General features: G+C 46.7%; 1 protein-coding gene across 1 annotated transcript; it reads left to right on the top strand.

The window, feature by feature from the left end:
- Positions 1-11,365: 11,365 nt before the first annotated feature.
- Positions 11,366-16,928, top strand: LOC128299368 (ejaculatory bulb-specific protein 3-like). The gene is made up of 3 exons (XM_053035313.1): positions 11,366-11,374; positions 12,024-12,252; positions 16,496-16,928. Exons 1-3 carry the CDS (start codon positions 11,366-11,368, stop codon positions 16,633-16,635), a joined length of 378 nt encoding a protein of 125 aa, XP_052891273.1. The 3' UTR covers positions 16,636-16,928.
- The last annotated feature ends 231 nt before the right edge of the window (positions 16,929-17,159 follow it).

Here is a 17,159-nt window from a genome sequence, read left to right as displayed (position 1 = left end):
ATGTTTCCTTGTGGTTTCTGTGCTAACGAAAAAGCACTCGTACGTTCGTTCGAATACCCGTTATGGACCCTGTTTGCGTTACCGAACCACAAACACGAGTGCGACCGGGTGGGAGGGTTTTGAATGGCGGGGTACACCAATGCCGGACGGACGGAAGTGCGAAAGGTGATGAAGTGTATGGCACATATTGTTTTCCCTGCCGGAAAGCGTTTGGATTTTAGCATAAGTCAACATTTGTGTTCGTGTGTGTTATTCCGGCTTAGGAAGAAAGTGTAGTTCGGGCGCAAAACTGCTTCACAGCCGGCAAACCGGCATCGGAAACACATAATACACACACACACACGCCCAATCCTTCGTCGCCCAACGGCCGGAAGTGTAGTGTTTTATCGCACGGACGAGAGACAACGGCAATATGGTGTAGATTAACTCTTCGGTAAACATGATCATACGTCTTATCGTGTTGCGACGGACACGTTCCCCGTAGCGTGGAGCGGTACCGTGCTGACCGAGGTGCTTTGTTCAAGGAATTGGAAGATATTTGTTTGGTGCTGTTGATTCGATTGTTAACAGTAACAATTACATGTCCACTTTCACGCAGTGGTCGGGCGTTCGGGGCGGTGGGATTGGTGGGACGAGACTCGCAATTGCGGAATTGCATCCCATGCTCTTATGCTCCCCCAGCCCCTAAGACAAGCAGCGCAACACTCCGTGACAGTCATTAATGGTGTGATTATGTAAAATTAATTTTCGATTACAAAACGTCAATCTTGACGGGGACGGGCTTGCCGGGGTAAGGGTGTACATTGTAGCGGTCAGGGCAGAGCAACGGTGTAACGTAGCATAATGAGCATTCGATGGAAGACGGCTAGTGGTAAGTAATTAATTGATCAATAAAATTAACTGCGGAGCTCGAGAAAACGCGACACATGTACACACCTTGCAACGGTTGTGGATATGTGGATGGCTATCATCAGTCGAGCTGACAACCGAGGAGTATAAACCCAACGAAACGGATGTGTCGTTTGAAGAAAACGCCCCCTAATTCCCTGTTTTATAGCATAAAAGCACTCGACAAATAGTAATCAATTCTTGGTACGTCATTCACGGTGTCACAATGATTTGTTCTCACCGGGAGGTTTTTTGTTTAAACAACTCCGTATTGAGTCTACATACTCATCCGTTCTGTCTAGACGTGATAAATTCCTTTTTAACCATCCGTACGCTCGTACGATCACACCGAAATGCAATTGCGCCCAAAAGACTCCTTTGTACATTGTCGGTAAGAAATTGATTTACATCTCGAAATGAATGAAGCAGGTTTTTGCTTAAACCATTTAACCACAAACTCGTCGGGAGCTGCTTTCAACTGCTCCGAACCTAGTTCTTCCATCGAGTCGAGTGCAAAAAGTGGAAGCCGGAGAGCTTGAACGGTTTTTGCTTTTTCCCCATCCGGTGCTGAAGAAGTGATCCGACTAACCATTTTCTTGGTAAATACACTTCAAATTTGATTGCCATCGGGAGATCGGTTTCGGTTGCGTTCCGGACGGGCGGTGGCGGTTCCGTTCGTCAACCGTGTACTTACACACTAAACGGTGACGGTGAGCGTGGTGAAAAACGCCCCGTGCACGCTTAATGCAATTTAGTGTAACGCTTTCGAATTCCACCTGGTCGAACTTAACATCAAAAGCGGTGTATAACGGGTGTACGGTGGTTTCCGTGCGGAAGTCACCGGGGCGAGAGCAGAAGACCGTGATTCAATTGAGTCCGAAATTTGGCATGAAAATGGTGGGCAGTGGAACGGATTATACTTGATTTTAATGCAAATTAAAATTCGCCAACGGTAACATGTTTGGCATTAAATTTAAAGCTGAATGTATGGAAGAAGATGTAAACTTTCTCACAAATCTCTCTCCGTGCTAGATTATTTCAAGTGCCTTAGCTGTTATATTAATTGAAGATTGTTGGCGTGTGTTACCCTACGTTGTGTTCTTTTTTCTTGTAATAAATCCAAACTCCTTCCCTTGATTTTTGGTTCTGCTTTTATTTTTACCTAATATCTTAAAACTTCAATCTGTTATAGGTGTGATCCTCTCTAGATGTGGTTACTAACTGATTTCTTTTCCTTCTCTTCCTTTGCTCTATCGATAGGTTACTCGATTAAAATCTTATTTGTCCTAAAATTTTCCTTTTCCTGTTTCCATACATGGATCGAATTCTTCACAAAACCTCTGCTTTAAATAAAAAACTATGGTATTTCCAACAAAGATACTTCCATTGAGATACTCGTCGTTCGGTATTGTTTTCTCACACCGATTCCAAAATGTCCTGCCTGCATGTTTCGGAACCATACTGTTCCGAAAGTACCACCTCTTGGAAAACATGCTCTCCTCTGTCACCTTTTGAAAAACATGCTCTCCTGGTATCGGAAATCTGAAAACAATTGTGTGCACGGCAACGATATAGTGGTTTTTTGCAGTTGACAAGCTGATTTTGTCAACTCTCGTGGCCCTGCACCTAATGGATGCTATAAAACATGGTCAATTGTAGAAAAAGTTCAGTAAGTAAAAGCTCACCATAGACAATATCAACCGTTTTTTTTTGTTCATCGCCTAAAACATCAATATGACCAAACCGGTTTTTAAGAAATTTCGCTGATTGATACTCACAAGGTAAACCGATTGAAATTTGTACCTTGGGCAAAACATCGTAGAAGGCGTTGGACCAATCAGGAATCGTAAATGTACGTAAATCGTAGAAAATGTGATCCAAGTAGTGGAGTTATGGTTCTCGTCTTTGCTGCCCAATTTTGACTTTTTCCATACATCCAACATGCACAGTAACCATTTTTTTAGCGACGGCCTCGGTCTTCACGAGAACGAGCTCCGAAAGAGATAAAAGCAAATATCTGCTGATGTTCATCAATTTTACCATAATGCTACTGTTTCAATTAAATTCTTCAAAGCGGCTAAAGCGCCCAAAAAAAAAAAGAAGCAACACAAGAGGATTCGAGCAGAAGCGAAACTCCCGGTGTCCCGGTTCCAGTTCCACGGATGCGGACCAGAAGAGAACATTTGTTGCACGGGCAATACCATTAATAGTGTGCCCGCCAGCGGCAACCCAGCCAGCACAACGGCGTTCGCCGAGCGCTGTGGCTCAAGTAACGCCATTAGTCACATCAGAAAATAACACAACCATCATTAGTACGTCACCACTGCGCACGGTTGTGTTTCTTCTTACACGGCCCTTGTTTTGTGAACCTTTTTTTTGTTTGTTTGTTTGTTTGCTTGTTGTACTTGCTCTAAATCCTTCTTCCCGTGCTGCCGATCAACGTAATGATCACGATCGGTGGCCTAGAACACGCGCCGCTCGGGGAAACAAAAACGCTTCGCTCCGTCATGTGTGTTTAAAACGATCGTTCGGTTTCGGTTGAAGGGTAGCTTTTGCATAAATAGGGTGTGTTAGTGGGGTTGGGTGGGGTGACGCGTGTGTGTGTGTGTGTGTGTGAGTGTATGTTTGATAAAGCTCATTGTAAAAGGTGGAAAGTGAGTAATGTGTTTGAACCGACAGAGCAACAAAGTCCTGCGAACCAAGAATGTGTGTGTGTGGTTGTATTTGTGTGCGTTTGTCTGCGGAACATTATTCAAATGTGCGAAGGCTATGCTGCGGCGCTGGAGCAGTCTTGGCGCAACCATTATCAATCAAGCAGACTCTCGTCTCGGATCTTCACGGGTGCCGCGTGCCAAGCCAAATGGGGGCGCCAGAGTTTATTACGTTTAAAGGCGGAAGTAGCATCTAATATGTGCAGCTGTGGGTGGGCTATGCGGTGCAAAACGTGTGAAAAATTATGCTTTTCCCCGTGCCTTCCGAACCAATTAATCCTGTCAAACATGTTCCAATGAAGGTGGCGAGAAATTAATCTACGTCAGAAAGTTTTACATATTTTAACAGTTGTTTTTTTAATCTTCCTCTCTCTCTCTCTCTCTCTCTCTCTCTCTCTCTCTCTTGTTTGTTTTTTCGCTGCATCCTCGAAATAAGCGTGAGTGTGTGTGTGGGGGGGTTTGATAACGTAATTGGTTTGGGCGTAAGCCGGGCTCAAACGCAGCAAAACACACATTGTTGCTTTGTGAAGGGTTTGATTTCCACGCAGCACTGTCGGAATCGGAATTTCCCTTAATCCTCATGCTTTAATCCAAATTCTGTTCGTGTGCATGTGTGTGTGTGTGTGATTGTGCAGGGTGGGTGTGTATGTAATTAAATAAAACCTTTATTTTGATTACAAAATTCCAATCCTTTCCCTGTGGTCGGAGCATGCGTCCACCAACAGACGTTATGGCGTTGGGTGGAACGGTTTTTTTTGGTTGTTGCAGGCGCCATCCATCCAGCCAGGGCCTACGATTTGGTCCAGCAACGGTGGAACTGGCTTTGACTGGCACTGTTTTGATAATGGGGTGGAAAATTTCATTTATTTTTAGTTCCACCCCCACACTCATCGCCGGCCATCGTTACAGGGGCGAGATAAATTCAAAATGGTGACCAGCCGAAACTGGTGGTCCACCAATTCCCGCACTGACCAGTACACCGGTGCACGGGACCGTATCTATTTCGATCCATTGAGGGATGGTTCGCAAAACCGAAGTAATGTTGCCAGCTAACACTTCCGTGCCTGTCTGTGCACTGTCAGCCGTAACGCCGTCTGTTCCGGGGTTGCTTTACGTGAATTTAATGGCCAAACCTTTCTGTGGGGTTCCGGGTGTCAATGTCGCGCAAACCGTAGCCCGAACGCACGGTGCTCATTTGTTTGTAGCGCGCGCGTATTGTTTATTATCCGGCCACGGTACGGCCACTGTGCTGCCGGGCTGGTGGATGGATGGACCCGGGCGCTCCTATTAAACTGCAGTCACATGTTGCCGTCGGTTGGAAGAATGTCACCATCAGCTCGGTTGCAATCGAAATGTGGCTGTGGCATGAACGGTGCATTGCCACATCATTTCCGGAAATTCGAACAACTGGGAGCTGGGCCAGCAGTAATGGGATGTAGAATAGAAATAAATATAACAAACGCCAGCGTAGGTGCTGATGTGGTGTGGTAGACATTCATTTCCTTGATTACTAAACTTTCTACGTATCGTTTGATTGTGAAGCTGTAGTTCGAAAACGCATCTCGGCCCTCGCAGCAATTTAGCATAGCGAGTTTAGTGCAAGGCAATTTTTCTGATTAATTCTTTGAAAATAGTTTACTGAGTGCGATCACCGAAAGCTGATTTAAAAGCCATAAAATTGTTACAGGTGATTAAATTCCTTAAGCTCTCTTTATCGTCTGAAAATAAAGTTTAAATACACTGCAGCAAAGGTCAAAGCAATTTCAAACAGCAAACCGCACTAATCAGTAGAGATTTAGGAGAACGTAATAGCTCATACCACACCTAATGCTAATGTGTGTCGGGGTCTTTTTTTTTGTAAAGCTGATATGCCGACCTAAGACAGAGACACGTGCTCGTAAACGGTTTTTCATTTCTTGGACACACAATAAAACACAAACCTGACGGTCAAGGGTTGAAAGCAATTAATATTTCGGTCCATCTACCACAACATGACGTCATTGCCATAGTGACTCTAGTGATGGGAAAGTTTCATTTTTATCACGGAACGGAACGTAGGTTCTTTTCATAAAAAGAGAGAGCCAGCGAGAGATTATGGGCCAGCTTGGCAGTTTGCATTACTGAAATACGAAATAATTTTTTATCACAATACGTTGTTGAAAAACGGGATTCATGTGTGAGTAAGTATCCATCAAAGTTAACATTGAAAAAGATGCGGTTGAGATTCATGGCTACAGTGTTGAGTTGTACAGCCAGAAAATACCCATTAAAGGAGAAGACAAGGTTCGATTCAAGGTCTGTGCAGGATAGAGGTCCAGTAATATAGAGCAATTTGACAAGTAGCCAAAAGTTCGTTACACGTGATTTGACGTTTGGACGCCCTTTTCCATTCAAATGTTTTGTGTGTAGTTGTGTTGATTAAACGGGCCGGTCATAGCAACAAGATTTTTATTGTTTTAGATTTGGTTGGAAATTTGTGACGCTGTTTTTCGATTTTAGTCCGGAATAAGATCTGCAGATCTTATTGGCGATTGGTGTTAGGTATGATTGGTGTTCAAGGCAGGTGAGAAGGCAGAGAATCGGGTTTTGTCAAGCGATCATTTGGCAACGAGTAGGTGAGGCTCTTCACATATGGGGAAGAGGATGAGGCTCATGATATCTCCCGGTTCACACAGTACGACGTGAAAGTCCGGTACCGTGTGATCGACCCTTGGTTCAGAACACTAATAGGTGATGACCACACACCACTTTAGAAAACCATCTACAGTTTGTTGTTTAAACTAAAGGCATTCAAAACGAAGGGAAACTTTAACGACCAAGCTAATTGTAAAACTTTGCGATATAGTAAACAAGTAGGCTAGGCGCAAGGAAAAAGTGTCGCTAATACCGCGATAAGAGAGTGTGAGTGATCATATTATATGCATCTTACACGGGTAACCAAACGTCAAATGAAATCCAAAATGGCGAACATCTATCTATTACTCGGCTATTACTCGACCTCTATCCTACACAGACCTTGGTTCGATTACACCACAGAAGGAACAGAACGAACTTAGTAGGCTCGGAACCAAACTCTCATCACTAGCGATAACTTTACAGCAGTAATGCAGAGCATCGTTTTTTGTTCGCCATTTACATCACATGCATGGCGTGTGTAATTGAAGTTGAAATAAAAAAAAAGCTTCCCACATCGATCGAAGCAAGCTTTTCCCCCACCCCAGTGGATAGTGGAATAGATTTCGAACAAACTGTTGAGCTGGCATAGCGTTGCTGGGATGCGGGGTAAACTGATGTGCTCGTGCAAAGAGCTGGCCATAGCTTCAGCAACATAAAACAGCAAACCGCGTCAGGAGAAAGCGCAAATCGAGGGAACGGGGAAACGATTTAGAACCGGCGCGCTTCGAACGATTCGATTGTGTTGAAAAGGTTCTGCTCAATTATACTAACACGTAATTAAATATGGATGCATAAATCCGCCAAATTGAAACCTAATGGCCCATTGAGAAATTAATTTATGGATTTGCGGAATGCCCTGGAATGTGTCGGTGGTTGACGATCCAGCGTTCCGGTGCCGCACCAAGGGGAAGGGGGGGGGGGAATTAAAAACGGCCACCTTGCGGGGTGGCGGGGGGGGGGGGGGTGTTGCAATGGAATGGATGACAATATTTATTATCACGTGGCGGAAAAGTGTGTGTGTGCGTGTGTTATCTTAAAGTGTTCGCGCTCCGCTCCGCGAACCGCCATTCCGATAGCTTCGGCTCCCACGTGCAGTGTATAATTGTGTAATCGTCCAAAGTCGGTCCAAAGCGAACCAACTTGCACGGACGGGATGCGATGATAATAATCATTAAAATCGTGCGCCATCTGCCCAAAAACCCGGCGACGATTCGCGACTTTGCTGCAGCACGGTTTGCGTGCCGATGGATACCGCCGGCTGTGGTATCTCAAAGCGCGCGCCAAAACCAGAACACACTGCAAAAGTGCAGCTGTTGCAGCGGGGGTTTTGCATGTGCATCCGTTCCCACGGAGATTCACCTCGTCGGTCATAAATACCGTAGGTGGAACCCCACCACGGCAAATGGTCTGTTCCCGCGGAGTGGGCTTACGGTCGATTAATCCTCGATTAAGATACGTTTAATATTTATTAAAATTCATACCCGCAGAAAAAAAAAACACAAACGCGGGAACAAAAAAAAAAAACGTGTACATTTATCTGTCGTTAATTCATGGTTCCGGCTCCGGTACCATTCGCATCCGTTTGCCGTGCGGCCTTTTCGGAATCGATTCACTGAGCACTGATTAAAATTTTATCCTTACCCGCCATATTCTGTGGATCGGAAGCAGGCAAACAGGAAAAAAAAAACTCGCACTGCTATTCGAACAATTTAACAGCATCAGCTTCAGGGCGGCACTGGCCAGTGGTTTCGGCCACATGACATAACCTCGAACGCATAAACGAAACACTGGTGATTACGATCACGGATTCCAGGGGGGGTGCGTACCAACACCAACACCAAAAAAAAAAACCGAAGCGTCACCATGATTAACTGATCGAGCGGGATATTGTTGAATCGGACAATCCGAACTCCCTGCAACCGTGTGCCGCCATTGGCCATTAATGTGCTTGTAAACGAATTGCACACGGATTTGGCTTTGTATTATTATTTCATTGCAAAATATGACACGCGCGCAACGGGGGTAAAAACAGGAGAGCAACGGCATTCACTTCGTCTAATGAGCGAGTTTTTATGTAGTGAACATAACATAGTGATAAATTGTAAGCTTAATTAAAACGGGCTCTGTATGTTGTGGTGTCACAGCAAACACAAAAACGTATTAAAAAAGGGATTGTAATAATCAATTTCATAAATCATCGATATTAAATCATCGCTCGCAACTTAATATTATCAAAGGATTTCCTCTGACAGTTTCTGTGTTTCTGTGCGCCAAAAAAGGATTCCGAGCACCACGGGTGCGTTGCATAAATGTTCGCTGTATGTGTTTTTTGTTTTTTTGTGTGGATAAATTCACGTCTTAGCATAATTACGAGCTGCAGTAAACCACACCGGGTACCGGGATAAATTGTTGTCCAAGCCGCGGTAAAATCGCGTCGGTTTCAACGGAAGCCCAGGTCGGTCGCACGTCAAATCCGATTTATTCAATGACGAAATGCACGAAACATGACGGCAACACCATGGCCTCCGGCAACGGGGAATATGGGCACAAATCTCATCGTCTGCTACCATGCTACCGGCCCGGGGAAACCCATCGGTCCAGGAAGAAGGTTTTTCATAAACATGACAATTAAATTTGCTTGCCACTAAAAGCGGATCCTTAACGGTGGTGGTGTCGTAAACGGAGCTTTCTTTCTAGGACCTCGGAACTCCCAAGTGGCTGTGTGTGTTGGTGTTTTTTTTTTGTCGTCCCTTCTTTCGGCGAGGAAGCCCATTTGTTTGCCAAACGGAGAAGGTATGTGCATCGGATGGTAAAATAAATTATGTTATAAAAATCCCATTAGCTGCGTCCCGGTGTCCCGGGTCAGTTTCTTCCCCCTCGTTGTTGTTGTTGTGGGACTGTTCACTTTTGGCGCCATAATTTTGTTTATCCCACCAGCAAAGCTCACTCACTCTGGCCGCGTTGGTAGTACCTCGCATTTTGTACCCCGGGGTTTCTCGTTCCCAGGGTTTTCTCTCGCTCTCGCCTCCACGTGACATGTCCATCTCCGGCAGCAAGGATTTGTTGTGCCTCGGGACCTGTGCTGGCACCTACCAGAACCTCCCAGAAGTTTTTTTTCTGTTGTTGCGTTTTTAATGCTGCCATCTATCCGCCCACCGTGTACCCTGGTGGTCTGGGGGGTGGGTGGGTGCTGTGGGTAGTGAGAGGTAACCATAATTTCTCGGGTGCCAGTCTGTTGTAATCCTCTATTAAGTGGTCTCGGGGGGGATTTCTTTTCGGTTAATCCTCTTAAACGGTTTCTTATGTGTTGTTTGTTTGCCCTCGAGACGTCCCGGGGTGAGTTCTTGCCGCTTGGCATTCTCATTCCGCTGGTGATGGTGCTGTTACCCCCGAGCGGAGAGACTCGATGAAAACAAGCCTGCCATGTAATGTGGCCTGTCTGGCAGCGGTGTGCAGAAAGTGAAGCATAAAAGTTGTCTTTGGCAAAAGAGGGTAGGCGGCGCAAGGAAGAAAGAAACACGGATAAGTCGACGGGCATTCATGACGAAGTGGTGTACGGTAGACCTGATTTGTGTGGGATTATATTTAATGCGTGATCTTGAGGAGAAATTAATTCACAGGATTGATTTAATTAGACATTAGACGGTAGAACACCCCTGCCAGAATGGAGGGCTTTAACCACGTGCCACATTAAAGCTGCCAGCTGCTCAATTACCGCGGTACAGAGTACCTGTTGACAGTAACGCAGTCAGAGTTACCAAATGTCAGGCCGGGTTTTCCCCACGAGTCACTTTAAAATCCACCACCGGCCCGAAGCATCCTTCAATAAGGCCATGACACCTTCATGACAGCGTTGGGGTAATAACAAAAAAAAAAACCCCGAGGCGCCGGTGTCGCAACCTTTGTGGCAATGTGCGTTTCTGTAAACTTGCCCGTGGTCACACTGGCCAACCCCGTAGGTTTGTGATTTTTTCTACCCACACCTTCTAAGTGGCCAGCAGCCTGGACTGGCAATGCACCGGAAAGTCGATCGGACGGGCATCGGTACTCGGTGCAGGGCGAAAGTAAATGGTGGAAAGCAAAAGTGAGAAAATCATGAGCCCCGCAATTTTGCTTTCCTCCTGCTGTCTCTTTCCCACTGCGAGACCGGCACCCGTTATTAGACGACACCCGTTCCCAGCGGCACTACGCGGCCCGGTGTGTCTACTACGTCATCTCACACAGGCAACGGTAAGATCACCCGGGCCAACTCCCCGGGCGAGACGGCGACCAGTCGACTGGCGGCAAGAGGTGTAGCTACCATTTCTCACACGCCCGGGTAGTCAATCTCCCACCCCTTGTTTTGTGCTTTGTTTCGCCCACTCCCCGGGGTCCGGTGTTTGCGGTTTGAACGGGCCTCGACGGACAGGCCGTCGTCATTTGAAGTTTTCAATCGAACGGTGTCGTTACGGTCGTTCGATCATTGAAGTTCGCAGTCTCAACATTCGATTTCGGTCTCTGGATAGTGCAAGGCAGTTGTCTAGAACCAGCATCCCGAGTGCCCAGAGTGAGTGAAAGTTATGATGTGCCATTGAAAGTTCACAACATAAGTGCATCAAGCCGAAAAGGGCACTCGAGTTCTTGGACGAAGTTACGTTCGTGGCGAGGACAGGTTCGAAGACACCATCGCAAGGCTCTGGAAATTCCCAGACAGGGACCACGAACGAAATCGAAAGGTGTCCATCAAAAGGAGAAAGTCAACTTCGCTGCGTTACACAATAGCATCTCCCCCCCCCCCCCCCCCCCCAACCCATAGTAACGGTCCGGATTATTATCTCACACCGGCGGGACCTCGGCCACGGAAACCTTACCAGTAGTGTCACACCCATCCACACTTCCAGCGCGGTGTTTTTTATATTCGTCCCAACTGTTCTCATTCCACGATCGATCGACCAGGGTAGCAGCAGCAACGTGAAGCTCAGCACAACTTGACAACGCACGAGACTTTCTGACCGCGGAGGTTCTCTCTCTCTCTCTGTGTGCGCCGTCTTCTCCTTTCGCAATCTCCCCAAGCCCCAAACGACAACAAGGCAACGCGCGCCACCGCCAAGATGCAAAAGGTGAGTAATATCCGTTACATAATCGAAAAACTGGTGTGTACAGGGCGTGATGGCGTGCGTGATTGCAGCGAAATGATAAAGACACTAAAAGCAGCACAAAACAAACGGTGTGCTGCTGCCAGTGCCCGCAACAACAAAAAAGAAAAGAAAAACGCACAAACCGCGAAACAGCGAAAGATGAATGGCCAACCATCCCCTATATGGGGAGGGGGGGGATCCCTCTATATATGCCAGGAAGAAGGGCCGGTGTGTGTTTGATCGGGCGGAATGGCACGGGAACACGCGGGATGGATTGTGTTTATGTGTGTTTGTGATTATCGCCCACTTTACCCATCATTACCGCCCGGTTCGAGGGAACCATTCCCTTTTTCCACCTTTTCGCGGTGGTGCGCTTTTGTTCGGGTTGAATTGTTTTTATGATTGCCTTTTACTTTTCTCGCCTTTCGTTTGCGATTATGCTGCACACACACACACACACAAACCGCTTTTCTGTGCCGGTTCGCTTCGGTATTTATGTTTGCTGATTCTCTTTCTCTCTCTCTCTCCCCCTCTCTTTCTTTCTCTTTCTTCTTGTGCCATTTTATTTTTGCGGTCACATTTGTCCGGTTTTTGGGGCAAATATTAACAACAAAAAACAAACAAAATCCAGGTCAGCAGCCGCAGCAGCAGCCTGTGCTGGCTCGTCGTCGGTTTCGGCCTGCTGGTGGTGCTGATGGTCCAGCTGATCAGCGTTACCCGCGCCGAAGCGACCACCGCCCGGACGCAGGTTTCGGACGAAGCGCTCGAGAAAGCCCTCAGCGACAAGCGGTACCTGATGCGCCAGCTCAAGTGTGCGCTCGGTGAGGTGGCGTGCGATCCGGTCGGCAAGCGCCTCAAGAGTAAGTATTCCACACGAAACGGGTCAACTGCACAGAAACTGTTTTTTTTTCTAAAGCACTTCTACGGGACACTACGGCAGGGTTAAAAGTTTAAAGTTTTTCGCTTTGCTCACAAAGCGAGTGAATGATTGTGGCGGGGGAGGCAAAATAGGGCCACCAACGCCATCGAAAGTTGTTCCGTAGTCCAGCCAACAAAAGCAAAAAAAAAAAACGAAAAAACGACGAATGAGGCGGTTAATGCGAAAGCATTTGAAGCTGGCGCCGCTCGAAATCGCACATTTTGCAGCATGTCCGTTTTGGTGTTCGTTAATTAAACACCGCTTTTCCGCCAGCGGAGATGCAGAGGCTACGAAGAGTAATCCTCCTTCTGACTTTGCACTGACCGTGGGTGATACCGTAAGGTGATGATCATCATCATCATCAACGGAAGAAGAAGTTATGTAGCTTTTGCACACGCGCTTGGCAAGTCTAAATCGAACGGAAGAGGGCAAAGTTTCGGCCGGCCGACCGACCGACCGACCCCATTATGTGCTGCTGTGCGCCATTTCTCTCTGCACACGAGTGCAATGTTTTCTCCAATTTCTTTGTTTGTTTTCGACAACCGAAGCAAAAAACATACAAAACAAAAGCGATCTTAATTAAAATTAAAATGATAATTACGTTCATCCCCCTTGGTGGGGAGGCGAGAGGGGGTGGGAGAAGGGGCACTAGAACAAGGATTTGGTGGTTCATTTGTTGTGAGATAAAGTGGTTCCAAAGTATGTGTCTGTCGAGAAAAAGAAAGGAAAAACCGAGAACTCCCACCCCAAGACGGGCGTTAGTGAAGAAACGAGAAGTTCGAAAGGTTTGTGGTTTTGAAGGGAAGTTTTTGTTTTTGTGTGTGTCTTTTTTTTGGGGGAGGGGAGGAGAGTTAAGGAAAAACTATCTTTATTGAGCGAAAGGTCCATTTATTGGTGGAATGTTCCCTGGACGGTGGTTTTCTCGGTCAAGGGATGCTGCACGAAACTCGAAACGACCGATTTATGGAGTTTTGTTGCGGTTTTGCCGACGCGTCTTTCGTGCTATTTTTATGATTATTCTTCACACTATAAAAGATATTTGTCTTCGGAAAGTTGCCCGGGCGACTGTTGGAAAGTTGGCAAAGTGGTTAGCTTAAAACCGCCGTACAGAACCCGCAAAAGCATTTGGTTAGGGGGGGGGGCATAGCAGGCGTTGACTGAAAGTGAAATGGTTGCTTTTGGGAGGAAGCGAAAGACAAGAAGGAAAACAAAGGGAAAACCGTTGTTCAAATAGCAAATGTACTAGTGAGTGTACTAATTGCTCGTTGGCATTTTTTTTTTGGTTTGTTTGTTTGTACATGTGGTCTACAAAAACAGAGATGTTTTAGTGGTTTTAGTTTTGGGCCGGTTCCTAATGACTTTATTGCTCGCCTGAAGCGGTGAGATAGAGCGAGTGAGACAGAGAGAGAAAGGGATGGTGGAAAAGAAGATGACTCCGTTGGATTGATTTTCCATCCCAAACTTGGGAAGCTTTTAAGGGAGGGGTGGGGGGTGAATTTTTTTTTCCTTTAGTTGAATCATACCTCGAAATCACTGAAACTCTTTAACACAATCAATTGCACACTAGCTGCTAGCTGCCCTTCCATTTCCAATCCAAGAAACCAGCGCCGGTATGTATGCGGTTGCTCGATCCCTGTTGTGAGAGCTGTTTAAGGTAGCAGCCAGTTGGTGTGTGTGTTGAAACATTTTATTGCTCGTAAATTCTGAAAGCAGTGAAACGATTTAGCACTCGAAAACGAAACGAACGATGCAATAAGCGTTCATAAAACGCGATTTATATCTCCACCAAACAAAGTGTTGTTGTCGCGCAGCTCTTTTGGGAAAGGGAAAAAAATGGTGTAATAAGTGTTTGCTCGCGAATCGTGAAAATTCAAGAATAAGCGCCGCTTGCTAGATGCCAAAATGGGTAGGTGAACGTTAAACAACAACATTCGCTCGCGTAACGGAGCTTTTACGCCCGCTTTGTGTAAATCAACATTTGTTTAATTGCATAGTACAATGCGCCACCGCCACCCCACAACAACCCCATTGGCACGGCAGTATTAATAATGAGATCATTTTGAATAACCTTTTTTTCTGCCATGCTAAAGCAATGACAAATGACCACCGGTGGGGGACGGGGGACGCGGGACGTATCGGTCGTTTGTTAGCACCATTTATGACAATATTTAATTTAAGACTGCACTTTAGCGCAAATTAACACCTTCTTCCACCGTCAGGCACACCACCACCACCACCAGGGTGTGTTCGGTGCCTGTTGATAATGAGATGCAAAAATGCATTAATTCTATCCCAAAGTCAATGATTTATGGCCCCTGGCAGGGCAATGAGGCGGAGTGATTGGGCACCCCCCCCTGGGCGCACCACGTTCGGAACATACTCCGGGGGCAGGTATTGTTTCAACACGACACGTCCCCACATATTTTGTGTCACATTTATGGCATTTTCTTTTTTTTGTTTCGGATCACGCCACCGCTCTCTTTTAACACTTAATTAAATCGAACGCTGATAACATCGCGAAGGACAGGGAAAGCGCTCGGTTGTATGGCCGATGACACACTGATAAGCGGGAGTATATGCAATGGTATATCGGGGAATTGTTCCCGCGAGGCCATGGTCGAACGTCATAGGTTAGAGGGGGTGTTTTTTTTTGCTGTGGCTATTGTTTAGTCCTAGTTCCCTTCAGGAAGCTCCAAAGGGGCTGTGATTTGGTTCGCGTAGGAGACGTGTTGGCCAGGAGACTGGAACGTGTTGGAGGTGTCGCTTGCATGCAATGTGCACAATATGCGTTGCCTTGGCGGTCTGGACAACACCCCCCCCCTCGGGCTGGTACGACTCATTCACGTACTGGTCCGGGGGAGCCTGCCTGTGTCAGGGTCGAACGTGTGCGTGCCGTTTGGTGCGTGAATATCAGGCCCCGGCCGGCTGATTGCCGGAGACTATCGGAGGACGAGCATGGAATAAATATTCTGCCCGTGTGGGTCCGACTCCCGACAACGGCGACAGCGGGTCGTGACGATGGCAGCGGTTATACATAATTCATCGCATCGCATTTCATGGTTTTGGCCATCCATTCCGCCTCTCCGGAACACATGCACGGTTTGATGTGAGGATGTATGAATGCTGCCCCAAACAATTTGTTGCAACTCGCACCGGACTCACCCCCCCCCCCCCCCCCCCCCCCGCACCGGACACGTGGGACGAGTGCAAGCCAAACTGAGCGACTGAGCTAATGTTGCTGTTAATTAAATTGTTCGCATTAGGGACCTCCGAAACCATAATTTATGGTTTGATAGATCGGTTGGGTTGGGGGAAGTGCACACACGGGGGGGGACGCGCCATTCGTTCGATGCCACCGTGTTTATTAAATTATTCATGTTCGTGCTTAAGAAAGGAAGCTTGCGCGAGCTGCGTTTACGTCGTTTTGGTTTTAAAGGCACACAGAACAGAACAGGAAGATTCGTTTCGAGCGGGCTTTTTTGTTAGCGAATGCGAACATAATAGCGCATTGCGGGGTGCACACTGTTTGCGTGTGGCAGATGTTTCACTATCGATCGATTTACTTCCATTAAACAGTGATCGTCGTGGGTCGGTGTGTTTTTTTGTTTCACAATCGTTCAACGTTCCAACACTGGGCCGACGATGTGAACGATCATCACACTGGGCGCAGTGATTCCGGCGCAAAAGCTCTAACTGAGCGTCCACCCCCCCCAAGCCCCCAGTACCGAACGTGGGGGGTTGGAGGGAGGTGGTAATGATTTTTCACTCGGAGAAACTGTACGCCATTAATGTGTAATTAAATCTTCAATTAAAATCTAATTGATTCCACAGATTGTGTTTTCCTGGTCCGGAGTTGTAAATGGGACCGATGGTGATGGTGGTGGTGGTATTACTAAGCGGTTTGAAGCGATTTTCAACCCCGTGTCCGTGTTTGCATCTGACAACAGTCAACGGGAACGGCAGGACCATTATTTATGCAATCAATGGCCACAACACCGTTCGATATTGTAGCAGCGGGCAAACGTCCGGGCTCCCGATGGGATCTTTTCAAAACGTTAATAGATTTACTGATTTATTCTACTCGCCCTCTGGTGGTGGGGGGCGCTCAGTTCTGGGCGCGCCCACCGTCTTCAACCTAATGGTCATTAACTGAGCGTTTCTTTGCGCGGTATACTTTCTTGCAGGTTTAGCACCGTTCGTCCTGCGCGGTGCCTGCCACCAGTGTACGCCGGTCGAGATGAACCAGATCAAAAAAACGTTAGCACATTTGCAGCGAAATTTCCCCGCGGAATGGAACAAGCTCGTGCAGACGTATGCCGGCTAAGGGCCGCTTGCCGGGCGAGGTAAATCTGCGAGCTGTTATCTGCGTGTGATAAACCGAACGACCGTTGGCGTTGGTGATTGCAACGTTGATGGGATTTGGGGTTAGAAGAACCAGGGGAGTGTCGGGAGTAGTTTAAAGTTTGCAAACGAAATATTTTAAGACCAGCCACACACTGTGTGTGCGCAATGATAGGTTAAGGTGCGGTAGAGCTTTGTATGATGCGTACAACACGAAAAGGTGAAACGGTTACTGCAACTTTGCACGAAAGTGTGTCGTACAGTTGGAGAATAAAATGAATAAAGGATACTTACAATCCATAGAATAGAATAGATTAAAATTGTGTTCCTTAATCTTCGAATGTCTCTTTCAGCAAATTAAGAAACCACCTTAAACGGATCAAACACAGCCGAAACATCGACAGTGTGAGTAACAGATGAAGCGATAAGGATTCTTCATTCTCTTTCCATTCGTTGACGTCCCTGTAAGAGTAGGTTATCTTAAAACCAGTTCATTTATAATTGTAA

Source organism: Anopheles moucheti, chromosome 2 (assembly GCF_943734755.1).
Source record: "Anopheles moucheti chromosome 2, idAnoMoucSN_F20_07, whole genome shotgun sequence".
Taxonomy (NCBI): Eukaryota; Metazoa; Arthropoda; class Insecta; order Diptera; family Culicidae; genus Anopheles; species Anopheles moucheti.
This window is presented reverse-complemented; position numbering and strand designations above follow the sequence as displayed.